The 22,369-nt window shown below is 48.2% G+C and overlaps 1 protein-coding gene across 14 annotated transcripts in view; it reads left to right on the top strand.

Annotated features, from left to right (window-relative positions):
• Window positions 1-22,369, top strand: part of ARHGEF11 (Rho guanine nucleotide exchange factor 11) — a 110,452-nt gene that overhangs the window by 78,855 nt on the left and 9,228 nt on the right. For 9 of the 14 annotated variants that reach the window (XM_017852544.1, XM_017852542.1, XM_017852534.1 and 6 more), the window contains 21 exons: window positions 2,679-2,753; window positions 2,967-3,068; window positions 4,179-4,277; window positions 5,478-5,520; window positions 6,798-6,894; window positions 7,074-7,196; window positions 8,128-8,151; window positions 9,380-9,524; window positions 10,139-10,238; window positions 11,022-11,051; window positions 14,171-14,297; window positions 17,367-17,546; window positions 17,637-17,684; window positions 17,908-18,095; window positions 18,412-18,558; window positions 18,846-18,925; window positions 19,084-19,209; window positions 19,706-19,823; window positions 20,674-20,852; window positions 21,440-21,515; window positions 21,775-21,942. In XM_017852544.1, coding sequence (XP_017708033.1) covers window positions 2,679-2,753; window positions 2,967-3,068; window positions 4,179-4,277; window positions 5,478-5,520; window positions 6,798-6,894; window positions 7,074-7,196; window positions 8,128-8,151; window positions 9,380-9,524; window positions 10,139-10,238; window positions 11,022-11,051; window positions 14,171-14,297; window positions 17,367-17,546; window positions 17,637-17,684; window positions 17,908-18,095; window positions 18,412-18,558; window positions 18,846-18,925; window positions 19,084-19,209; window positions 19,706-19,823; window positions 20,674-20,852; window positions 21,440-21,515; window positions 21,775-21,942 — 2,275 coding nt within the window. The remainder of the gene's footprint in view (window positions 1-2,678; window positions 2,754-2,966; window positions 3,069-4,178; window positions 4,278-5,477; window positions 5,521-6,797; window positions 6,895-7,073; window positions 7,197-8,127; window positions 8,152-9,379; window positions 9,525-10,138; window positions 10,239-11,021; window positions 11,052-14,170; window positions 14,298-17,366; window positions 17,547-17,636; window positions 17,685-17,907; window positions 18,096-18,411; window positions 18,559-18,845; window positions 18,926-19,083; window positions 19,210-19,705; window positions 19,824-20,673; window positions 20,853-21,439; window positions 21,516-21,774; window positions 21,943-22,369) is intronic. The other 5 variants (XM_017852541.1, XM_017852540.1, XM_017852532.1 and 2 more) reach the window with 3 other exon arrangements.

Raw genomic sequence — 22,369 nt, 5'->3', positions numbered from 1 at the left:
CTTTCTGGAGTTCTTTTGACTCTGGGAGCCTATTAATCACTGAGTCCAGGAGGAGGTCTTCAGAACAAGGGGTCTCTAAAGTAATTTGGATAAAGGGAGAGAAATGGTACAATGAAGAAAACAGAGCAAATGATAATCCTGCTCGCTGAGCTCTCTTTGGTGGCGTTGTGGTTTTAGTAAACTTGTCCTCTCACCTTGGAGTTCAGAGTTCCAAGCAGCATCTTGTTTCTCTTAGAGCATTTATCGCTCTGCTGTTATTTCCCTATGTGACTTACTTCAACTTTATTTGCTTTATCTCTGTAGGCATCTGGCACATAGTAGCCGCCTCATAATGTGTAGTGAATGAATGAGTGAATAGTAGTAATCAAAATTGTCTTCTGAGTGGCATCTTAGGGTAGGACTTATCCAGAGCTTCTAAGTTTCTTGAAGCTGAAGTTTCACAGTGTGATCTGTAGAAAAGAGGATCGTGGCCTAAGTGAACATAGTTTTTATAAATCTAGAGCCATGCAGCCATCAAAGGAAAATTCTAATCAAGAGCTACTGTGCAAAAGAAGAATACATGTGAGCAAGCCTCTCTGAACTTATTCTGGTTGGGCTGCCGAATTCACAAAAAATAGGATTTTAAAAAGACGACAACATATGATACTCTAATTTTACCCATTGTATAAAGTTTGGTTATTCTTACAATGTGGAGGGGAAAGGTGGGGAAAGGGATCTGATGGATATTGAAATGTCTAAGGTACCAGCTGCTGTGCCAGATCTTTACAAAAAATTTCATGTAATTCTCACAATCAGGAAAAAGGTTGGCCATTGGAATCTTCGTGTGGTCTAAGGGAATGTTCAAGGGCTAACCTTGTTACCGGCAGGGTCAGAACTAGAATTGAGTTCTCCTGGGCCCCAACACAGAGCTCTTTCCTATCCTAACCACTCTTTTATTGCCCTCTCTATAACCCTGTCTTTGTAGAACTGAAGGACCAAGTTCAGGTTGCTAAGGGGGTCAGGCATCTATCCTGTTCTAGGAAAGGCTTTCCTTCAGGTGGCTCATAGAAGTAGGTGTGGGGTCAGTGGTCTTGGAGCCCTTGTTTTCCTCTTCGAAATTGTTTCATCTTCTCAAAACTAAGTTGCTATTTTCAAGTGTTAAGAGCAAATAGAGTATAATTCCAGTTTCCTAATCGTAATAAATGTTAATAACAGCATAGGAAGAAAACATACTTTCCATAAAACTGTCAGCAGCAGGGACATGGATGCAGAAGGAACTCTCACTTTCTGTTATGTTGTTCTATAGTGTTTGATCTTTTTAATAATAAGCATATTCTACTTTTGTAATCAGAAAGAATATGTATTTGTAAAGACTTTTTTTAAAAAATCCTCCCCATAAACAAGAAAAAACCTAGTGATTTTCAGGTTTTACTAGAGAGCTCAGTAGAGCCAGAAGTGCTCACCCACCACCTCCTGGGGCGCTCAGACCCCAAGAGGTTCAGAGACTAGGGTATTTAGGAGAGGAGGATACTCAGGATGTGTTTGGGAAATACAAATACAGCACAACAGGCCTGATTCTGCAGCTTTGAGCATGCCAGTCAGTCTGTCAGGGCCTCACTTTTTTCAATTACAAGTGAGTGTTAGACTTTAGTTTCTGAGATACCTTCTGGGCCGCTCATGTTCTGTGATGCAGTCATTCTGGGCGTAGAGGCCATAAATATCCAGGAAAACAAAAAAAGAGTGAGGAGCATCAAGAGGAACTGTCAGGAAAAGCCCCTTAAGAAAGTGGGTTAGGAGGGTATCATAGGCCTGGGTTAAAGTAGGCACATGTAAGCTGAGTGGGTTCCAGAAGCAGAGACCTTGTTGGGGAATCACTAGAAATGAAGGAGGTCCAGTTGAGTGAGAAATAGAGTTAGCAGAAAAGCTTTGAAAGCTCAAGGAACCTTTAGGAGAAAAACTTGTGCAGTGAAGCATCTGAGAAGTTTATGCAATATGAAGTCTCTCTCATCATACCTAATCCATGGCATGTCCATTAGGATTAGGTTTTTACTTAAATTAGTATAAGGGGGAAAGAAAGAAAAGCCAGACTAAGAAATGTGGATTTTAGACAGGTAATGGGGATCTACCACAGATCTTGAGCGGGCAAGCGAAATAATGCAAATGGTGTTAGAGAAAGATCAACCGCATCTCCATTTGTTCAGAGAGGCAGAGATCTACTAGTAGGCTCTCCCATAATTATTTAGCCACCAGTACTTACTAGGCACAGAATAACTGTTCAGTAGCACTGTGGTAGACACTGGGTTTGGAGGATGTGTGTTTGGGGTAGGGGTGGCTGTTTAGTCTGTTAAGGAGAACAGAGTCCCCAACCCAGCAGTCCAGCAGGAACTATAGGCTCTTATTTTGTTGACTGACAGTCCCACCCCAGACCTTTGCAAACAGGAAGAGAGCATTTTCTCCTACTTCCCATCTTCATATGTCATGTGACCAGGCTTCTCTGAATCTGCCCTGCCCCACCCAGAAGCAGTTGACTTCCTGCAAGTGGAAATCATTTCATCTGTGCTCTGATTGGGGGGCGGGAGTGAGATGCCAACGTTCACCAGACCCGGGTGGCTTTGTGAGTGCTGCAACTAAACACTGAGGTGGTTGAATTCTCTGTCCTCTGTAACCTCTCATCTCTACAACTTGACTCTCTCCCCCAGGGTGTAGATCAAAGCCCAAAGCCTTTAATTATTGGCCCAGAGGAAGACTATGACCCAGGTTATTTCAACAATGAGGTAACGGTTTCCTAGTTTTCTCCTTTCATCATTTTTTTTGTCATACAAGCTGCTTTTGACTAGAAGCAGTTTGACTAGCATCAGCTGTGAAGGGAACTTGGGGCGGGGAGCCTCCTTTATGAACCCAGGACGGGGAATCACATGGGAGCTAAGCTGGAACCTGCTGTGCTGCTGTGCCCGGCCTCCCACCATGCTCATCCTTCTGCCTTCCAGAGTGACATCATATTCCAGGATCTGGAGAAACTGAAGTCTCGGCCAGCTCACCTGGGGGTTTTTCTACGTTACATCTTCTCTCAGGCAGACCCCAGTCCACTGGTAAGTCAGAAGCATCCGTCTTGATTGAGTGCCTGCTGGTGTTGGGCAGAGAGGACCTCTAGCCTCTGTTTCTGCTTCCTGGCTGTTACAATTCAGATCCATGGGCACAATCAGGGACTTCAAGGACAGAGACAAATAGCCAAGAAGATGAAACCTATGCAGAGGGAATTTTTCACTGTATGATGGAGCTAACTAACTACATCAGCTGCCTAGGGAGGAGCAAGAGAGCAAGGCCAGGAAAACTCATTCTTGATCAGTTCAGGAAATCGTCTCGGAGAAGTTGCTCTTCCTAGAGGTTTTTAATTGAAGGTAGATACAGACCAACTAAGGAGTTGAGAGAGTGGCCCTGTGAGAAAACTTGCAGATGGCAAGGCTTAAAGGGTGTTTCGTGTGAAGGTGATGACAAGAAGGAATGTGAGGGGATGGAGAACAAAGTACCAGGGACAGTATTCAGAGCCAGCAGCCTTCCCAGTTTCCTCATTCTGCTCAGCTGCTTAGAAAGGAAGAGGAGATGGAGGAGAGGGGTTGCGGTTGTATTCTTCAGAATAAACTTCTCACCTGGGGCATGGGCTGCTGTTTTGTCTTTCTGGGGACACCATCAGAAGCCAGAATGAACAACCATCCACAGGTATTGATTGAACACCTGTGTGCAAGTTCAAGGGCCAGAAGCATTCCTGAATTAAAGACAGGGCACACCCCAAAGAGAAATAAAATATGAACCCTTAAGAAACAAGACATAAACCAGCACAAAGACACAAGTGAAATACCACGTGTGGAGAGGATGCAGAGTTGAGGAGTGATCAGTGTTGAAGATGTGCCTGTGGGAAAGGGGGTGGGGATTATTTTGCCACAGGTTTCTGAAATAGTTTGACCCCGGCTTTCTCAACCTCAGCACTGTTTTGAACTGGAGAATTCTTTGTTGTAGACTGTTCCGTGCCTTTGGGGAAATATGACTGCATCACTGGGCTGTACCCACTAGATGCCAGTAGCACCACACTTGCCCAGTAGTTGTGACAATTAAAAATGTCTCCAGATATGGCCAAATGTCCCCTAGGGGGCAGAATCACTGTTGGGGGAGAACCACTGCTCTAACCCAGTTCTCTCTCCTAGCTTTTTTACCTGTGTGCAGAAGTTTATCAGCAGACAAGCCCCAAGGATTCCCGAAACTTGGGGAAAGACATCTGGAATATTTTCCTGGAGAAAAATGCGGTAAGGCAGTCATAGATTGGATTATAATTTTATTATATTCTTTGAACTACTCAGAGGCAGGGAAAATTAAGCAAAACATTCAGGCCACACGGAGACAGGTTCTTAAAGAGAAATCTAGGCTGAGAGATTAATATCCCTGGATTCTGTTCCCAGTGCCACTCTCAAAAAATCTCGCAGTACCTCTTTTGTTCCACATATAGAATACACATTGCCTCTCCCTGGAATGTTTAGAGGAAAAGATTGTACCAAATTCTCCCTGATTCAGTGCCCTGGTTCCTCCCAACCCTCCCTGCTTTGCCCATCCCTAGGCTGAAGAAACAGAGGTCTAGAGACATCAGATGATCTAGATCAGCGAGGCAAGAGGAGAACCCCGGTTTCTGAAGCTCAGTCTGAGTTGCTATTACTGCCCAAAGGCAGGAGTCAGAGGTGGGAGGACCCAGAGTATCTGGGGTAGACGGCACCCTGTACATTGGAACAGAGTTCCCAGGGGTGTGTCAGGGATCCCGCTGGCAAGAGCATCTCTGCCTGCAGAGGGCAATTGCCATCCCAGACTTTCTAATCTAGTCAACTAGACTAATTCCAAGGTGACTTTATTCTTTTGGCAGTAAGCTAGTAGGGTTAATGAGGTTGGAGAAAATTGGTTTTTCTTAAGAGTTTTCTATTTGCCCTCTTAAATGGGTCTTGAGTAGGGAGGTTAGAGCTGCCAGTTGTTCTCTGTTGGTTGTTATGGAACCTCTCCAGTATCCAGGTGTCAGGGACTTGTGTAGTAAAAGCCAGAACACCATGCTAACTGCAAGGCTAGGTGACACAAGGCTAGCTTTCCCATGGGAGTGAGGGGGAGGGAAAGTCCACCAAATAGCCCAATAAAGGCTTTTCCCTTGCTGCTAAGTCAGCACGGGTCCACGTTTTAGACAACATGCCATTCCATGCACTCTTAATGGCCTGGAAATAAGAGTGAAAAACTGCCTGTGCCGCCCTTAGAATATTGTACCAGCTTGCTGTGTAACCTCAGACTCCATTTCCCAGAAACCCTAGCCTAGAATTCAGGTGTGCAGTTGGGGAGTAATGAGAAGAATGGTAGGCAGATGTAGGCAGAAAGGCAAGAAGTTCATATGGGCAAGCCCTCCTCGCCTGGCACACTGTTGATCTCCCTGGAGTGTACAGACCTGACCACTTCTGCTCCACACTTCTATTTTTTAGCCTCTGAGAGTCAAGATCCCTGAGATGTTACAGGCTGAAATTGGTAAGTTGGCTCATTGGTCGGTTAGTCTCTTCTTGGTGCCTTTCTTGTCCTGAGCTCTCAGGAGACTCCAGAGGACAGAAGGGACATAGTTCCTGTTCTTGGGCAACCATCTTCTAATAGAGGAAAAGACCCATGAGACAGTTGCTCCAGAACACTGCACAGTAGCTTATGGACAGGTGCATATGGGACAGACCCTGCCTAGGCACTCACTTTGCCGGGGAGGAGCTTGTCATGGGAAGACATTGGACTTGGAGTTAGGAGACCTGGGTTCATGTCTGCCAGCCTTCTACATGAGCTCTCTGGTTCTCCATTGGCTTATCTGTACAAAGAGGAAATCAGACTTGATCAGGGATTCCTCAGCCAGGTTGGTTATCAAGAATCCCTTGGGGAACTCAAAAAATACAGAAACTAGGGCGTCACTCCATCCTCCTTGCAGAGTTGGAATCTCCAGAGTGGTTTTTCTTGTTGGTTTTTTTTTTGGGGGGGGGTGGGGGGTGTTTTATTTTTGTTTTTATAAGTTCCCTAATACTGACAGCAATGAGTCCAGAGTGAGGACCAGGCAGGCTAGATGGTGCCCAGCTCCCTTCTCCTTCTAATCATCAGTAGAAGAATTAAGGGGAGGCAGTCTAAGGTGATGTCAGCCTGAGAAGCTAATCACTGGCAGTTTTTTAGAGGACAGGAATTGGAAGCTGCATGTAGAAAGAGATGATTTGTGGGCACGTGTGATGGGGAGGAGAGCCCAGGCATAGGGTGAACAGAGCTTGCTCGAAAGCAGAGTGAGAGTAAAGCGCAACTCTCAGGGACTTAGCCTCGCCTGGGTGGAGCTAGATGCAGGGACTAGAGGAGAGACATCTTTCGGTTTCTACTGGGGAGCTCAGGTTTCATGGAATGTGAAGTGCTTGCCTCTTTTAGCTTTGAGCTGCTTCTGGAGCAGTAGAGGGGAACAAACCTCTCAGAGGTCTGCACTTGGATATCAGAAGATGGTACTTAGACCCATCCAGTAAGAGGGGCTTTAATCCTTCTCTTAATGGAGCACAGAACATCCAGAACATATTTTTGTCCTTGCCTTGGACTTTGGATATCAGGATTCCAGTCCTGAATTCAGGAATGACCTGAGAGGTCCAGGCCTCCTCTCCCTTTAGGCTAACAGGGCAGAAAGCCAGCCCTTCCTCCCAGTGTCACAGGGAGTTGAAATGCCTTGAAATGCTCAGCAGAAGTGATCTCCCCCCAACCCCCAGTACCCTACCCACCCTGCTTTCTCTGGTCTCCCACTACAGACTCACGCCTGCGGAACAGCGAGGATGCCCGTGGTGTTCTCTGTGAAGCTCAAGAGGCAGCCATGCCTGAGATCCAAGAGCAGATCCATGACTACAGGTTGGCCCAGGAGCTGCCCTCCCACCACTCTCCTCGCACCACTGCCTCTTGGCCTTGGCTCCTTCCCTCTGGGACGTGCACATATCTCTTGTTATATGTGTTTGCCTCGTTCTTTCTGGGTATCCATCTGTTGAGTGTTTGTGTATATTTCTTTATTTCCCTGTGTTTATCTGGCTTAGAACGAAGCGCACTCTGGGGTTGGGCAGCCTGTATGGTGAAAATGACCTGCTGGACCTGGATGGGGACCCTCTCCGAGAGCGCCAAGTGGCTGAGAAGCAGCTGGCTGCCCTTGGAGATATTTTGTGAGTCTTTCAGCTTCCTCCCACCCACCCCACTGAACGTCCCAAGCAGGTTGACATATTTTGTGGGTCTGTTCTTTCAACCTCTCCCCCTCTTCCACTTCTTGCCTGATTCTCCTGCCCCTGAAAGATGGGGAGTCGTGCCCTCCTGCTGCATTGGTCAGGCTGAGGGCTGCAGGTGTTCAAGGGCATGGCAGAGCCTGCAGCTCCTGATAGTCATTTGGTGGTTATGACAGACCCCGGGCCCCAGGAATGTGGTAAGCTTTCTGCTTTCCCCTGCTGGCCCGCTTCCTGACCTCTCTCCCTTCCTGCCTCTAAGATCTTATCTGTCACAGAGAGTGAGGCCAGTGCTGTGTGTACCCAGTGGATAAAGTTCCTTCAGTAGGCAGCTAGAACTGGCTTAGGGGAAATTGAACCATCTTTTACTAATCCACATCAGAAAACTGAACTAGTGCAACATATTAAGGCGCTTCTGGCACAGCTGCTTTTGTTACGTTTTTCTAGCGCCATTTTCAAAAGTGTCGTAGGCACCTGTGATGAAAGCCCCAGTATCACAGACTTTGTGGGGACACTTCAGGCTTAGAAGTAATTTTTTTCCCTAATACTGCTTCTTACTAAGTAGCTATGTGACCTTGGTTAAGCCATTCCATACAAGTCAGATCCATCGGCACAGCCGGGCACTTCAAGGACAGGGTAAAAATAGCAAAGAAGATGAAACCTATGCAGTCTCTGCTAAGGCTGATATTTCAACTCGGCAAATATTTATGGAGTTCCTGCTATGTGCCAAATATTGTGCATCAAACGTACTTCCCTCCTTTTCCCCCACTAACCCTCCTTTCATCTAGGAAAAAGTTACCTTCCTCCTAGCCTCTAACCAGGTGACCAGCCTCTCTGTCTTTGCAGTCTGAGTAATCTGTTTTTTCTTTCATTCCAGGTCCAAGTATGAGGAAGATAGGAGGTAAGCAAGTCTATGATATGCATTTGCAGCTTTCAAGGTGGAAGGAGTGGGGATGAGCTACTATGCTTTCCATTTCTGACAATCACAGAGGAGTCCCTCATGTTGTACAACCACGTAGGACCGTGGTTCCTGCAAGTCTAGCTCTCAGGTGTCTGTGTGACCATAACATAGGGTTCATGAGGCCCACGCCCCTAATGCTTAGGGATCACCGCCTGGGGATGTGGATCTGTTCCTCAGTGGGAAGACGCCAAGCTGCCATTGCTCCTCACAGTGCCATGCCTGGCTGCAGCTTCTCTACCCAGATGAGCCCTTTGTCTCCCTTCTCACTTCTTTCCCTTAAACTACCTAAAGTAATGACAGTAATTGTGGAATCAGCCTGTTAGTGGCATCTGCAGAGGGGAGCTGGTGTGCAGCACAGTTCCTTTCTTGGCACATATTAGAATTTTTTTTTTTTTTGCAGCCTATATATTTATCTCATTGTTTTTCATTAGCCAAGGTTAAAATGAGTCTGCATTCCCTGAGCATACACACTAATAAGGGAGAGAAAATGGGGTTAGGAGTCTGTTTTAGAGGGAAATACAGACAGAGCTGAAGCCTTGCTGCATTGAATGCAGAGTGGGTCATCATCCATCCAGCAAATTGTGGATACAAAGACATTTTTAAACAGAACTCTGGACATTTTCATTTGTGGCAGTTGGAAGCCACTTGACAGCTCCTTTTCCATCTCTTTTTCTCTGTACTGGGGTGGGAGGATGGTGAAGGTAGTATACCTTGGCAGAGGCTGCTGGCATTTCTCCTTTCCCCTGGCCTCCCCACCCCTGCACATATGCCTGAGAGTATCAGCTGCAGACCTCAGTCAGTCTTCCACGTCTGCCTGTATCTTGACCAGGCAGGAAATTATTTACTTACATTTTAGGGAATTGGCGTGTTCTTCCACTGACCATCATCTGCTCATGGGGAAGAGTTCTGCTTGGGAAAGAGTAAGACTTCTCCTGGTAGAAGTCTTATTCTTGGTTACCTGTGGGCTCACTGTGTGGAGAAGGTCACACACAGTCCAACTTTTGGCAGCTTCTGCCTGCTGTCCCATTTAATTATTCTAGACTTTTCTTTGAATACTTTCACCTGTAACTACCCCTTCCCCACTCCACTGGGTGGTGGTGAGGAGATTGTTTGGCACAGGGAAGATAACTTGAGCTCTCTGATTCAGGACACTGTTCCTCTTTTACAGCGCCCCCATGGACTTTGCCCTCAATACCTACATGAGCCATGCTGGGATCCGTCTTCGAGAGGCACGACCTTCCAACACAGCTGAAAAGGCCCAGTCTGCTCCTGACAAGGACAAGTGGCTACCCTTCTTCCCTAAGACCAAGAAGGTGAGGGCCAGGCATGGTGGCTCATGCCTGTAATCCTAGTACTTTGGGATGCCAAGGCGGATGATTGCCTGAGCTCAGGAGTTCGAGACCAGCCTAGGCAACATGGTGAAACCCCATCTCTACTAAAATACAAAAATTAGTCCGGCGTAGTGGTGCATGCCTTAACCCCAGCTGCTCGGGAGGCTGAGGCACGAGTATTGCTTGAACCCAAGAATTGGAGGTTGCAGTGAGCCAAGATCATACCACTGCACTCCAGCCTAGGCAACAGAGTGAGACTCTGTCTCAAAAAAAATAAAAAGAAGGTAACAGCTGTCCTGGAACATATCTCCTCTTGGTGCAGTTCTCTGTGCTGAGGTAGGTCAGGAAAGCCATTTTGCAGGTCTCTGGCTACATCCCTTCACCTGGATGTGGACTCAGTGAGAACCCCCAGACTAGAGCAGCTCTCAGTCCCTTCCAAACCCAGGTCAGAGGTGAATGTGCTTGTTAGGGTACCAGCAAGAGTCAACTCTCCAGTTACTTACTGAGGGCCAGCCTTGGGGGACAATGGCAGAATTGATTAGCAGCCATGCCTGAGTATCAGGGCCTCCTCCAAACCCCAGTGTCTCCTGTCTCAGCAGAGCAGCAATTCCAAGAAAGAAAAGGATGCCTTGGAGGACAAGAAGCGAAACCCCATCCTCAAATACATTGGGAAGCCCAAAAGCTCTTCTCAAAGCAGTGAGTATTTGGGGAGCAACAGCCTTGGGCATTCCCTGGGCAGGGACCTCAGCCCTTTCATGTACCAGTATGTTGGCAGAGGGCCTTCCTGTGTTTCTGGGAACCGCAGATCCAAACTCAGACCACAGCCACTTTCTCTCCCCTTGCCAAATCCAGTGCAGGATCTCTGAGGTTCAGGTGAATATTTCTGAGCCAAGGAAACCGTCCCGGTCCCTGGGTCTTAGTCTAGGAACCCAGAGCAGTTCTAGCTACCAAACGACCACGTGAGAAACATTTCCCCTCGGCAAGGATCGCCCTGTGGACAGTAAATACTCCCTTCACCTTCATCCAAGGGTCTATAATTGGTCCCAGCACACAGGACTGCAGTAGTACAGATGCAGGAGGGGGATGGTTGAGTCACTATTGAGTAGAACTAGTCAGGTTGGGGGCAAGTTTGGGTCCCAGAGGTTCCCCTAATGCCATCAGTAACCCAAAACTCAACTGATCCTATCATTGATCTCTTCCCAGTGTGTGTCATTTGTCTGGAAATTGTTGCTGTCCCCTCCCAGTCAGTACCTTAAGCCCCCCAATATCAGTGGGAATCTGTGAGGGGTAGTGGGGTGGGCTGGCTGCCCTTTCTGAAATTGCTGCATTGCAGGAGAAGGAAAGGGATTCTTCTGGATCAGCCTTGGTTTTCACCACTACCGTTTCATTTTCTGGCTTGATGTAATTTTTATTTTGATTCTTAAAACATTGATTTGACTTTTCATGGTTTACTTTTGTTTTTGTTTGTTTTTCTTTTAGCATTTCATATTCCCTTGTCCCCTGTGGAAGGTAAAAGGACCATTTTCTTTGGGTTTGTCTTTGCATTAGCATTGAGTTTCCATCTCCCAAATCTTGTCTTTTCTGTTTTTTTCTCATCATCTCCCATCCTGTTCCTCCTCCCTCCCTTTCTTTCTTCTCTCCATTTCTCTTACGTGCTGCTCATTGTTGCTAAAGCTGCTGTGTGCTGCAAACCCTGTGGGTGGTTGGGGAGGGCACCACCCTCATGCCAGGTACGAGACCTTGTCTCCTAACCCAGAGTTCCAGGGGGCAGAGCCCCTTTTCTCCCGCAGGGACAGCGCCTTCTGGTAGTTCTGGCCACGACTAAACTTCTGGTTCCTCTGGCGGTTTTTCCACAGCCTGAGGCCTTTTCTCTATAATTCAGTCACATCTCCATGATGAGTTTCCAAAAATCCAGAGTTCTGTATAAGTGAGGGGAACCCTCACACATTGAAGGGTCTTGCAGTGAAGCAGAAGTGCCTCAGATTTTTTTTTTTTTTTTTGGAGACACAGTTTCACTCTGTCGCCCAGGCTGGAGTACAGTGGCATGATCTTGCCTCACTGCAAACTCCGCCTCCCAGGTTCAAGGGATTCTCATGCCTCAGCCTCCCGAGTAGCTGGGACTACAGGCATGTGCCACTATACCCAGTTAATTTTTGTATTTTTAGTAGAGACGGGGTTTCACCATATTGGCCAGGCTGGTCTCAAACTCCTGACCTCAGGTGATCTGCCCACCTTGGCCTCAAAGAGTGCTAGGATTATAGGCATGAGCCACCACACCCAGTCAGTGCCTCAGATTTTTGTTTTCAGTTAAAATAATAAAAGTATCATTTTTGAAGGTGATTTTTTTTTAATGTAAAGTATGGGTCTCTAACAGTTTTTCTCTTGGGTATTTTTGTTCGTATCATCTACTTAAGCCCCTCAGTATAGCACCTCCATCTCTTTTGACATTTAACTACCAGCACTGTATAACCACAGCAGTGAAAAAAGAATGACCCTAAATGTATTTTAGAGGACCTAGTATCTTCCAGAATCCATGTATTTAAAACATTAATGTGATACACATTAATCCATAAGAAGCTTAGAGCCTACAGTGAAATGTCACAGAATTGAGCAAGTTCATTTCCTGTTAATAAGGTCCATATGCATGCAATTGATTAACACTTTGTAGGTTCAACAATAAATATAGAGAGAGAGATAGCGAGATAGCAATGGGATGCAATCTGGAAACTATTCTGTTAGTGTAATTTATTTTACATAAAAGTGAAAATTAAAAATATTATCTTCAAAATTAATTTAAAAGTTACTAAACTGCTAGACTGTATGCCATTTTAAGCAATAAAAATAAGGAATTAATGAAAAAAAAGTTTATAAAACAAGGGGAAAAAAAGAATGGCCTTGAAATCCACTCCTCAGTTTTTTTGGTTGTTTTTTTTGTTTTTTTTTTGAGACAGGGTTTCACCCTGTCACCCAGGCTGGAGTGCAGTGGTCTAGTCATAGCTTACTACAGCCTTGAACTCCTGGCTCAAACAGTGCTCCCACCTCAGCCTTCCAAGTAGCTGGGGCCACAGACGTACATCACCACACTTGGCTAATTTATTTTTTGTAGAGAGAGGGTCTCACTATATTGCCCAGTCTGATCTCAAACTCCTGGGCTCAAGCGATCCTCCTGCCTTGGCCTCTGAAAATGCTGAGATTATAAGCATGAGGCACTGTGTGCCTAGCCACTTTGCTCTTTTTAAAAATCCATTTCCTTCTACCTGTTTTTCCCCTGTTACTCTGGGTCATTCGGTTATACCAGCTCTCAGGGCTACGCCTGTATTTTACCACAGCTAAGGTATAACTCTATCTAGAACATAATTGAGCATTTTCCAAGTGGCCCATGGGAAAGGGAAGAGTGGACTCAGCCTGCTGGCTTTCAGTTATAGGATGTTCCCAGGCTCCCACATCATCACCCAGCCAGGGTGGCTCAGGGCTGCGGCTGCACAGCTGACCCTGGCATCTGCATGGCTTCAAGACCCAGATGCACATTCAGGCTGGGACAGGCAGATCTGCTCTTAATCTCCAAAGTGAGAGTGATGGTAATAGCCCCTACTCCTGTAATGTGCACCCACAGCCACTTGCACAGTTTTAGAAAAATATTCCCAAGCCACTTGCCTAAAGGCCGTGGAATCGTACACTTTGAAGACAGCAGCTAAATTTTTTTCTGTTCTCTCTGACTTAGAAGCTTTCTTATGAAAGTCAGATTTTGAGACAGATTTGTAAGTTTGTATATGTAGATGTCAGAATCTCTGAAGTAGGATCAGGGCCCAGACCCTGGGCTGTTGATATTGCCTCCCCATTTCCCCTTGTCCTTTCCGCTAGTCTCAGGCAGCCAGCATTTCTAGCCCACCCCTGTTCTAATATCGCTGGGCTCAGAACTGAGCTAGTTGACTTGAAGGTGAACTCCTTATCTCTCTTCCCTCCTGCTGAGAGCCACGGAACTCTGGGTCTGAGTTCCCCAGGGGCTGTAGGTGGCATTACCTGTGCCTTTTCACTCTCCCATCTGCCCTCTCTGTTTGTCTGAACAAGAACAGCTCTCTTCTGTCCTAGCTTTGAAAGGGGGCTGGAATTTGAATGCCAGTGAAATCTCCCCTCTGTTCCTCCTAGGTCATCTCTTACAGTACTAAAGAGTCTGATTCTGTAGTGATGGAGGCCAGAGAAGGGCAGAAAGGACAGGAAGGAGAGGCAGAGAAAAACAAAAAATTCATTTAAATTTGAGAAATGCCTAATAATTTGGCAACATGGCCAAATTACATGTAGATGTGCTTTGGTATTCCTGGCTACTAATCATGACTTTCAAGCAGAAGAATGTGAGAGCCAAAAGAACGCTTATGGAAAATATACTTCCAAACCCTCTCATTTTGTGCACGAGGGAAGAATAAACCCAGAAAGATAGTGTGACTGCCCAGCGCCACAAAACGTATTCATAGAAGAGCCAGGACCAGAACACATCTCCTGACTCTTGGTCCAGTGCTGTTCTCATCCACGCTTGCTCATTGCTCTGTCTTCTGGGATCTGGGGAAGTCTGGGCCTGAGAAGCCGTCCCTGAACAGCAAGCCTAATGTCCTTCATTTTCTTTTTGCTTCTAGTCAAACCAGGCAATGTGAGGAACATCATTCAGCACTTTGAGAACAACCAGCAGTATGACGCCCCAGAACCTGGGACACAGCGACTCTCGACCGGAAGTTTTCCAGAGGACCTGCTGGAGAGTGACAGGTAGCAGTGGCTGGATGGGACTCACTAGCTGCTCGAAGAGTAGAGCATGGGCAGGGCTGATGCTGGGGTTTAATTCCAGCTACTTTACCCCTCTCCACTAGCTTCTAAAGCTCCATCTACAGAACTTCCTCCCCACCCACAGTATCTTCAGGAGACACATTGTGTGCTGGTGAAAAAGCCAGTGGAAGAGCAAGCAGATCCCTGACTTCCATCCCAAGAACTACACACTTTTCAAATTCCCTTTGGATTTATCACCTGACTACTCAGTAGCCTTCATCCAAGATCAAGCTAGATGTTATAAAGAGGCCAATCGGAAACCCTAAGTGACAAGGATAAGGAAAACTGCAGTGGGGGCAAGAGGGAGTCCTGGGAAAAAAAGACCTAGGCAGGCAAAAGAATGTCGTTTCATGTCTGTATGTGAAGAAGAGAGCCAGAGATGAGGTTCTGCTGGGTACTTTAAAGACAAGTGATGTAACTCTAGGCATCAGATGTCCACCTCAGCAAAGAGAGGCAAAGTGGATTGATTACAAATGAACTGTTTTTCCCTTTTCAAGAAGAAAAAAGGGAATTGAGACTGGCATCTCTCATATTCTTCTTTGGTCAGGTTCTCACTAGAGTCCTCATCTGGTATGAAAACATGTTCTTGGACTTAGTTGCTCTTGATCGTGGCATGACAGCAGTCAAGTTATGTCTAAAACTCTATAGCCAGCACTTCAAATCACATGCCTGTAGTCACAAGTATTCGTGCCACGCTTAAAGGTGACTTAAACAGGTATAGTAACGTAGTCTTATGCGGGGGGAGATAATCTTGCGGACACTCAAGCCTCAGAGCATTGAGCTAGAGTACAGGTAGGCATGAAAGCAAGTCAGTATGAAGCAGTGTGGATATTCAAGCCATTTTGCCTTTGTTTGTTTGTTTGAGGGATTTTTTTTTTTTTTTTTTTTAAGAGACAGGGTCTTGCTCTGTCACCCAGGCTGGAGTGCAGTGGTACAATCATAGCTCACTGCAGCCTCAACCTCCTGGGTTCGAGAGATCTCCCACCTCAGCCTCCTGAGTAACTAGGGATACAGGCATGCACCACTGCACCTGGCTAATTTATTTTTATTTTTATTTTTTTGAGACAGTCTCACTATGTTGCCCAGCTTGGTCTGGAACTCCTAACCCAGCAATCTTCCTCCTCAGCCTCCCAAAGTGCTTGGATTATAGGCATGAGCCACTGCCCCTGGCCTATTTTGCCTTTGAAATAACTAATTATCAAACCATAAGCCAAGCTTTCCTGCTTGAATGCAGGTTACTCCTTTCTGTTTATATGAAGCCTTTTTTCAGCTTAACACGTGTCAAAAGATTTTGCTGCCATGAGAATTGACAGATTTACAGGAGATAAAGGTTAGATTTGTACTGGGGGAAGGTTGAGTTCTAACATGAATGGGTAAGTTAAATATGCACATTATGTGATTCCTGTGGTAGCACATGATGTTGTAGATAAATCAAATATTTTAAGATTATAAGACATCAACATTTTGAGAAAATATTTGAGACCATTTACAAACTTGCATTCTTGGCATTGCTAGGTAAATTTGCCCTAAGACACTCACTAGGATCCTAAAGCTACTCTAAGCAGAAACCTTTGGATTTGATGATTATAAACTCACTGGCAATCTCAGAAGAAACAGTATTAGCAGTATGGTGGGTCAGAGATTGTTGTAGATACTCAACAGGTATAAGATGCCCCAGTTCTAGAAGGCAGTACCCTAGGAATTTGGGGGCAAAGCTAGATGATATGCCTCACTTCTTGGTGGGAGCATTACTTACTTCTGGGTGCGTGAAGGAAGGTGCTTAGCTCTGCAGCCCCAGTAGCTCCACTGGGTGTTTATTGTGCTGGTACAGTGACCCATTAGGACACTGAAAAGTGTTCTGAGTTAGTCTGGGTTGGGATTGTTCTAGCAGAATTCTGGGGGGTGAATTCAGTAAGGGATCAGTGGGCAGTACGTTTTCTAACCCTGCAGATGAAACCCTCAGGACCCTAGGAGATGAGCTCCATTTTGGATCATCCGGTGGTTTGGGCACGATGAATGGAGACCGAGACATTTAGCTCCTCGTTGCGGCAACCTGCTGTGCTATTAGGCCTCCTGTGGTCCTAGAAGCAGAGCAGGATGTAGATTACTAATAATATCAGAAGCAGCCCAGCAGGGCCACAGCATGGAGGTGGGGGGACCATCCTGGGGTGGCTAGGGGTCAGAGGTGCCAGCTGTCTCGGGCTGATGCACAGCAGGACTGGACTGCAACACCCAGTCATCAGCATCTCATCAAACCCCAGAGACACTCAGTAGCCAAGCATGGCAGGCCAAGGAGCGGGTCCTGCCTGTCAGTAAAAAGGCCCCTGGAAGCACAAGCCTGTCTGCTCCTGAGAGGAAATGGAATCTTAGGAACAGTACTGTTAAGAATGGAACTCATCGCATCACAACTGGAGGGCTAGGAATCCAGCAGCAGATAGAACTTTCTGACAGGCCGTGTGGAAAATCCTAAAATGAGCTGTGAATGTAGTGACTCTACTGTCCTCTTAAGACCTCTTCAAAGAGGTCCGCCTCAAGCAGAGTTAAAGGTGGCAGCTGACCCACTCCAAAGCAGGGCAACATGGACTGGCCACTAGATGGCCCCATGGGCAGGGAGCTGGGACCTTGTAGTCCCTGATGAGGGACAATGATGTCTACCACCTTCTTGACAGGAGCATGGTGTCTCAGGCCTGTGGACACACTATAATTCGGATTCCATTAGCCCCAGATTTCATCTTCCTGTTAGGATCCCTTCCTAATAACTCCAGAGGAAGATGACTCTGTCCATCCATCAGGATAGGCTGAGGAGAGAGGAGTTTGTAGAGTTTGTAGAGCAGCAAAAATGGTCTATCATTGAGAAGCTTCCACTGCCATCCAGGTGCTTTGGCCATGTTCAAGGGGAGAACCTGTGGCATGGAGGCATCCTCGAAATGGAGTCCCAGGTAAGAGCTGGCCAGGATGTAAGCATGGCCCACTGACTTCCCAAGTCCCAAAGTCTCTTGTTCCTTCCCCCAGTTCACGCTCAGAGATTCGCCTGGGTCGCTCTGAAAGCCTCAAGGGCCGGGAAGAGATGAAACGGTCTCGAAAGGCGGAGAACGTGCCCCGCTCTCGCAGTGATGTTGACATGGATGCTGCTGCGGAGGCTACTCGCCTGCACCAGTCAGCCTCGTCCTCTGCCTCCAGCCTCTCCACCAGGTGGGCAGGGCTACAGTGGCTGCACCCATGGACATCTCGGGAGTGGGTGCAAGGATAGAGGGTTGCTGAGAGTTGACATTCCCTCCACAGGTCTCTTGAGAACCCAACCCCTCCCTTCACTCCCAAAATGGGCCGCAGGTAAGTGATGGGCACAGTGATGCCTCTGTTTGGTGTCTCTGTGTCCCATCCGCATCCAGCTGCTCCTCTCACCACAAGGGGCTGGTTGGGTGGGTGTCTCCTCTTCCGGGCCCGCTGGTTTCCCATGTGCATGGGGCAAGCAGGTCAGGCAGAAGAGGGAGGGCCAAACCCTCCATGTGAGTTCTTCCTCCTGAGTGAAGCTGAGCTGCCTGTTTTCCCCCAGGAGCATTGAGTCCCCCAGTTTGGGGTTCTGCACGGATGCCCTCCTTCCCCACCTCCTAGAGGATGATCTGGGCCAGCTGTCTGACCTGGAGCCAGAGCCAGATGCCCAAAATTGGCAGCATACAGTGGGCAAGGATGTGGTGGCTGGGCTAACCCAGAGGGAGATTGACCGGCAAGAGGTCATAAATGGTGAGAACGTGCTCCACTGCCCCCAGCTCCGCTCACACATGTGGGAATGGGTCCAGGATGCCTAAGACACAAGGGTGGGAAAGAGGTTAATAGGGTGGGGGGCCCCTGTGTGCTGGAGCAGGTCGATGTTGCCTGTTGCTATAGGTCCCCCTCAGTTCTGGCCCTTGGGATAAGAGAAAAGTTGCTGTATAATCTGAAACCAGCACTTCAAGCTCCCCCAAAATTAGAATGGTGTGGGAACCAGGCAGGGACTCTAGATACTGCTGATCCATTTTCTCCCTGGCTTTCTACCCTTCTTGTCACAACCACCACTCAGAGCTGTTTGTGACTGAAGCTTCCCACCTGCGCACACTCCGGGTCCTGGACCTGATCTTCTACCAGCGAATGAAGAAGGAGAACCTGATGCCCCGGGAGGAGCTGGCCCGGCTCTTCCCGAACCTGCCTGAACTCATAGAGATTCACAGTAAGGAGCCTGTGCCCCTCCAGACTCCTCCTCTGCCTCCCTTCAGCTTCCTGTTCCACTTTGGCCCCACTGCCAGGACCTCCCTGAGTAGATAACCCCCCACCAATCCCTGGTGAGAAAAAGATCTGTGGACAGCCTGAAACCAGCACTGGAGTTCACCCTGAAAGTAAAATGGTTTCCAGACCCTTCCAATGCACTGCTGTCAGAGATTCGCTTCTCTCTGTCAGAAAGGTTCTGGCACTTGAGCTCAACCCCAGGTATTTCGAGTTGTTCTCTTCTCGCCCCAGATTCCTGGTGTGAAGCCATGAAGAAGCTCCGGGAGGAAGGCCCCATCATCAAAGAGATCAGTGACCTCATGCTGGCCCGGGTATGGCTCCAAACTTCTCCCTCTTGGCAAGGAGGAGATTGGGGGAGACAGGGTCTCATTACCCAAGGCCAGGGAATTTGGCAAAGGAATGGATAGGCAGGGGTCTGGTCCCAGGCAGGGGTGTGATGCCTGGCCCCATGTCCATTCTGCCTCTTCAGTTTGATGGCCCTGCCCGAGAGGAACTCCAGCAAGTGGCTGCACAGTTCTGTTCCTATCAGTCAATAGCCCTAGAGCTAATCAAGACCAAGCAACGCAAGGAGAGTCGATTCCAGCTCTTCATGCAGGTGCGTCCTTGGCCATGCCTTGGCCTTCCTTCATCTCCGTCAGGGTCACCAAGGATCTCCTGAACTTCTGTCCTTCTGGCCACATCCTCCCTCTCTACAGCAACTCCCTCTATCCTTCTGCACAAGCTCCTCAAAACTGACTGACTCTAGACAAAGAGACCTTTGTTTGTTGAAAAGAATCCTGGATTAGCAGTCAGAGGCCTGGCTCACCCACCAGCACCTGTGTGCACTGAGGTGTATCTCAGTTTCCTTGTCTATGGAGTGGCAGCAATATGCCTGCCCTTCTGTTTTGACCATATCACTTTGGATTGGTGTCTCCCTGCCACCACAAACCCTTCTCTACATCTTTAAGGAAGAAGCTTCCACTACTATTTCTGAGTGATCCACCTGGTGTTAGGACCTGTTTGTCATGTTCACACCCATCTTGGCCCTGAGCCCATAAGCCAGCTCCCAGCCACGCTGACATCTCCTCCCTTCTATGTGTCCTGCTGTCTAGGAGGCTGAGAGCCACCCTCAATGCCGGCGGCTGCAGCTGAGAGACCTCATCATCTCTGAGATGCAGCGGCTCACCAAGTACCCGCTGCTGCTGGAGAGCATCATCAAGCACACAGAGGGTAGCGCCTGGGGAGGGGCTGGCATCACAGGCAGCGGGCCTCGTGCCAGACCCTCATTCTGGCACTGCTTTGTGACCTTAGCAAATCACTGTACCTTGTGGTCTTTGGTGTCTTCATCCTTGTTCTGTTGTGGGGTATTTCAGAGAAGAAAATGATTGTAAATGTCCTTTGGAAAATACAAGGTGTTTAACAGTGGGAGGAGTAGGGGCCACCATCGAAGGCCCACCTGTGTGGGCCTTTGTGCAAATCCAAGGAAAGCATCCGATGCCCAACACAGGCTGGCATTCAAGGGTACCTGGGTCCCTCTGGTTGCGTGCAGCTGGATTTTATCCCCATTCGTGCCCCCTGCAGTGCACAAAAGACACAGCCTACGTGGTAACACTAGAGGAGCAGGGGACCAGACTGAACAAGAGGATCTAGCTTTAGGTTGTCACTCTCCCTGGGATCCTGGGTATCTTTCACTACCCTCAAATTTCAGACATTGGAGTCAGGACAGAGAGGTGTTAGGAACCCCAATCTGATTTGAACAGGCCTTCTAGTGGCATAATTGTGGCCATTTACCACAGTCTCTGTCCCTTGCATCTGTAGAGCTGGTTGTGGTAGAGGCAGGAATTCCCAAGAGCTATCAGTGTCTTCAAAGCAGTGGTCTGTCTGAGACCTGAAGATGCTCAGTAAAAGTTACCCTTACCACTTGAGGTCCTCGTGTGAGGCAAGGGTGGCTCACCTCCACCCACACCTGCTGGTTTGAAACAAGCCAGTTGCCATGGATGAATTCAGGCAAATAATAGCTGATGCCATGTTAGACTTCTCAGGCAGGAGCCCCAACCATCTTCTCTGTCCATTTTGGTAGGTGGCACCTCTGAGCATGAGAAGCTCTGCCGGGCCCGGGACCAGTGCCGGGAGATTCTCAAGTATGTGAATGAAGCGGTAAAGCAAACAGAGAACCGCCACCGTTTAGAGGGCTACCAGAAACGCCTGGATGCCACTGCCCTGGAGAGGGCCAGCAACCCTCTGGCAGCAGAGTTCAAGGTAGGAGGCAGAGACTGCAGCACAGTCAACCCCTCACACTTTGTGGGCACCCTTAGGAGCAGAACTCTGGTCAGGGCTTGGAGAGTCTTGCAGGTAGGAGACAAAGACCAGATAGGGTGGCACAATGGAGCCCCAGAAGACATACACCCTGTTATTGTCACCCTGTCCCTAGATGGACAAGGTAGACAGCCCTACCCAAGAAAGACTAGATGTTGGAACTCAGCCTGAGAGAGCAGGGGATCGGGTCGAACTGGAGGTAAGGTGGAGATCTTCTGGGAGGGAATCAAGCTGGAGGCATGGGCAGGAAAAGCAGTGTGTGATCTTCTTGGGACTGTAGTTGGCACATGGTAGGGGCAGGTGGGAGACCCAAGTCAGAGCCATCGGTATATCCCCCCGCTGGCACATGGCACATGACTTCACAGTTACCTTTTTGCTTGTCTTCATCCCCCACAAGAGAGTAAGAGCAAGGACTTTTTCTTACTTACCAATTTCCAGCACCTTAACACAATGTCTGGCACACAGTAGGTTCTCAAACACTTGAATGAATGAATGAATGAATGAATGAATGAATGGTGTCTCCTTAACAGAGCCTGGATCTTACAACCAGAAAAATGATCCACGAGGGGCCCCTGACCTGGAGGATCAGCAAGGATAAGACCTTGGGTATGTGCCAGGGGACTGGGACTGAGCAGGAACCTGCAGTGGGTGGGCCTCCCTGGGCTCTTCTCTCTGTCTTTCCCAAGCATTGAAACATGACTGGAGGTGATAGCTCAGGACATGGGAAGGGAGTAACCAGAGAGAGAAATGGGGTCACCAGACTCCCAGGGCTTCCTAGAGCCTCCAAGAGCCTATGGCCCTGCATTGTGCTCATGAGGGATGAGTGGGCACCAGGGAACGCCTCCCCACAACCATACCCCTCCAGACCTCCATGTGCTGCTGCTGGAGGACCTCCTAGTGCTGCTGCAGAAACAGGACGAGAAGCTACTGCTGAAATGCCACAGCAAGACAGCTGTGGGCTCCTCAGACAGCAAGCAGACCTTCAGCCCCGTACTCAAGCTCAATGCTGTGCTCATCCGCTCTGTGGCCACAGGTACCTGGGGAGATGGTCCAGGCTGGCCTGGGGCTCAGGGACCATGTCCAGCGAGTGCTGGGTGAGGTAGGGTCAGTGTGGAGCCTTTACAGGACCTACCTGTCCACCTGTGTTCCTTTCCTCCTGTCCCAGCCTAAGCAGGAGGACTGGCCCAAAGTGGGGTAGAATGAGGGTTAGGATGGGGACCAAGAGGAAGATAGACAACATGGCACAGGGATTGTCAGCAGTCCTCAAGCACAGTGCTGGTTTGGATGGGACGTGCACACCCGGGATGGGGTAAGAGTGTCTGAGCAGGATTGGGAAGAATGGGATTAGGCAGAATAAGTAGGACAAGCCTTTCTGCTACAAGAGTGACCGGAGCAGAGTTTGGTTACAGAAGATGTTAGTACCCACGGTACAGAGCTGGATCCAGTGGACAGAGACGTTT

Source organism: Rhinopithecus bieti, unplaced genomic scaffold (genome assembly GCF_001698545.2).
Source record: "Rhinopithecus bieti isolate Rb0 unplaced genomic scaffold, ASM169854v2 scaffold_33937, whole genome shotgun sequence".
Lineage (NCBI taxonomy): Eukaryota > Metazoa > Chordata > Mammalia > Primates > Cercopithecidae > Rhinopithecus > Rhinopithecus bieti.
Note: the sequence above shows the minus strand (reverse complement) of the source record. Positions and strands in the feature narration are given on the sequence as shown.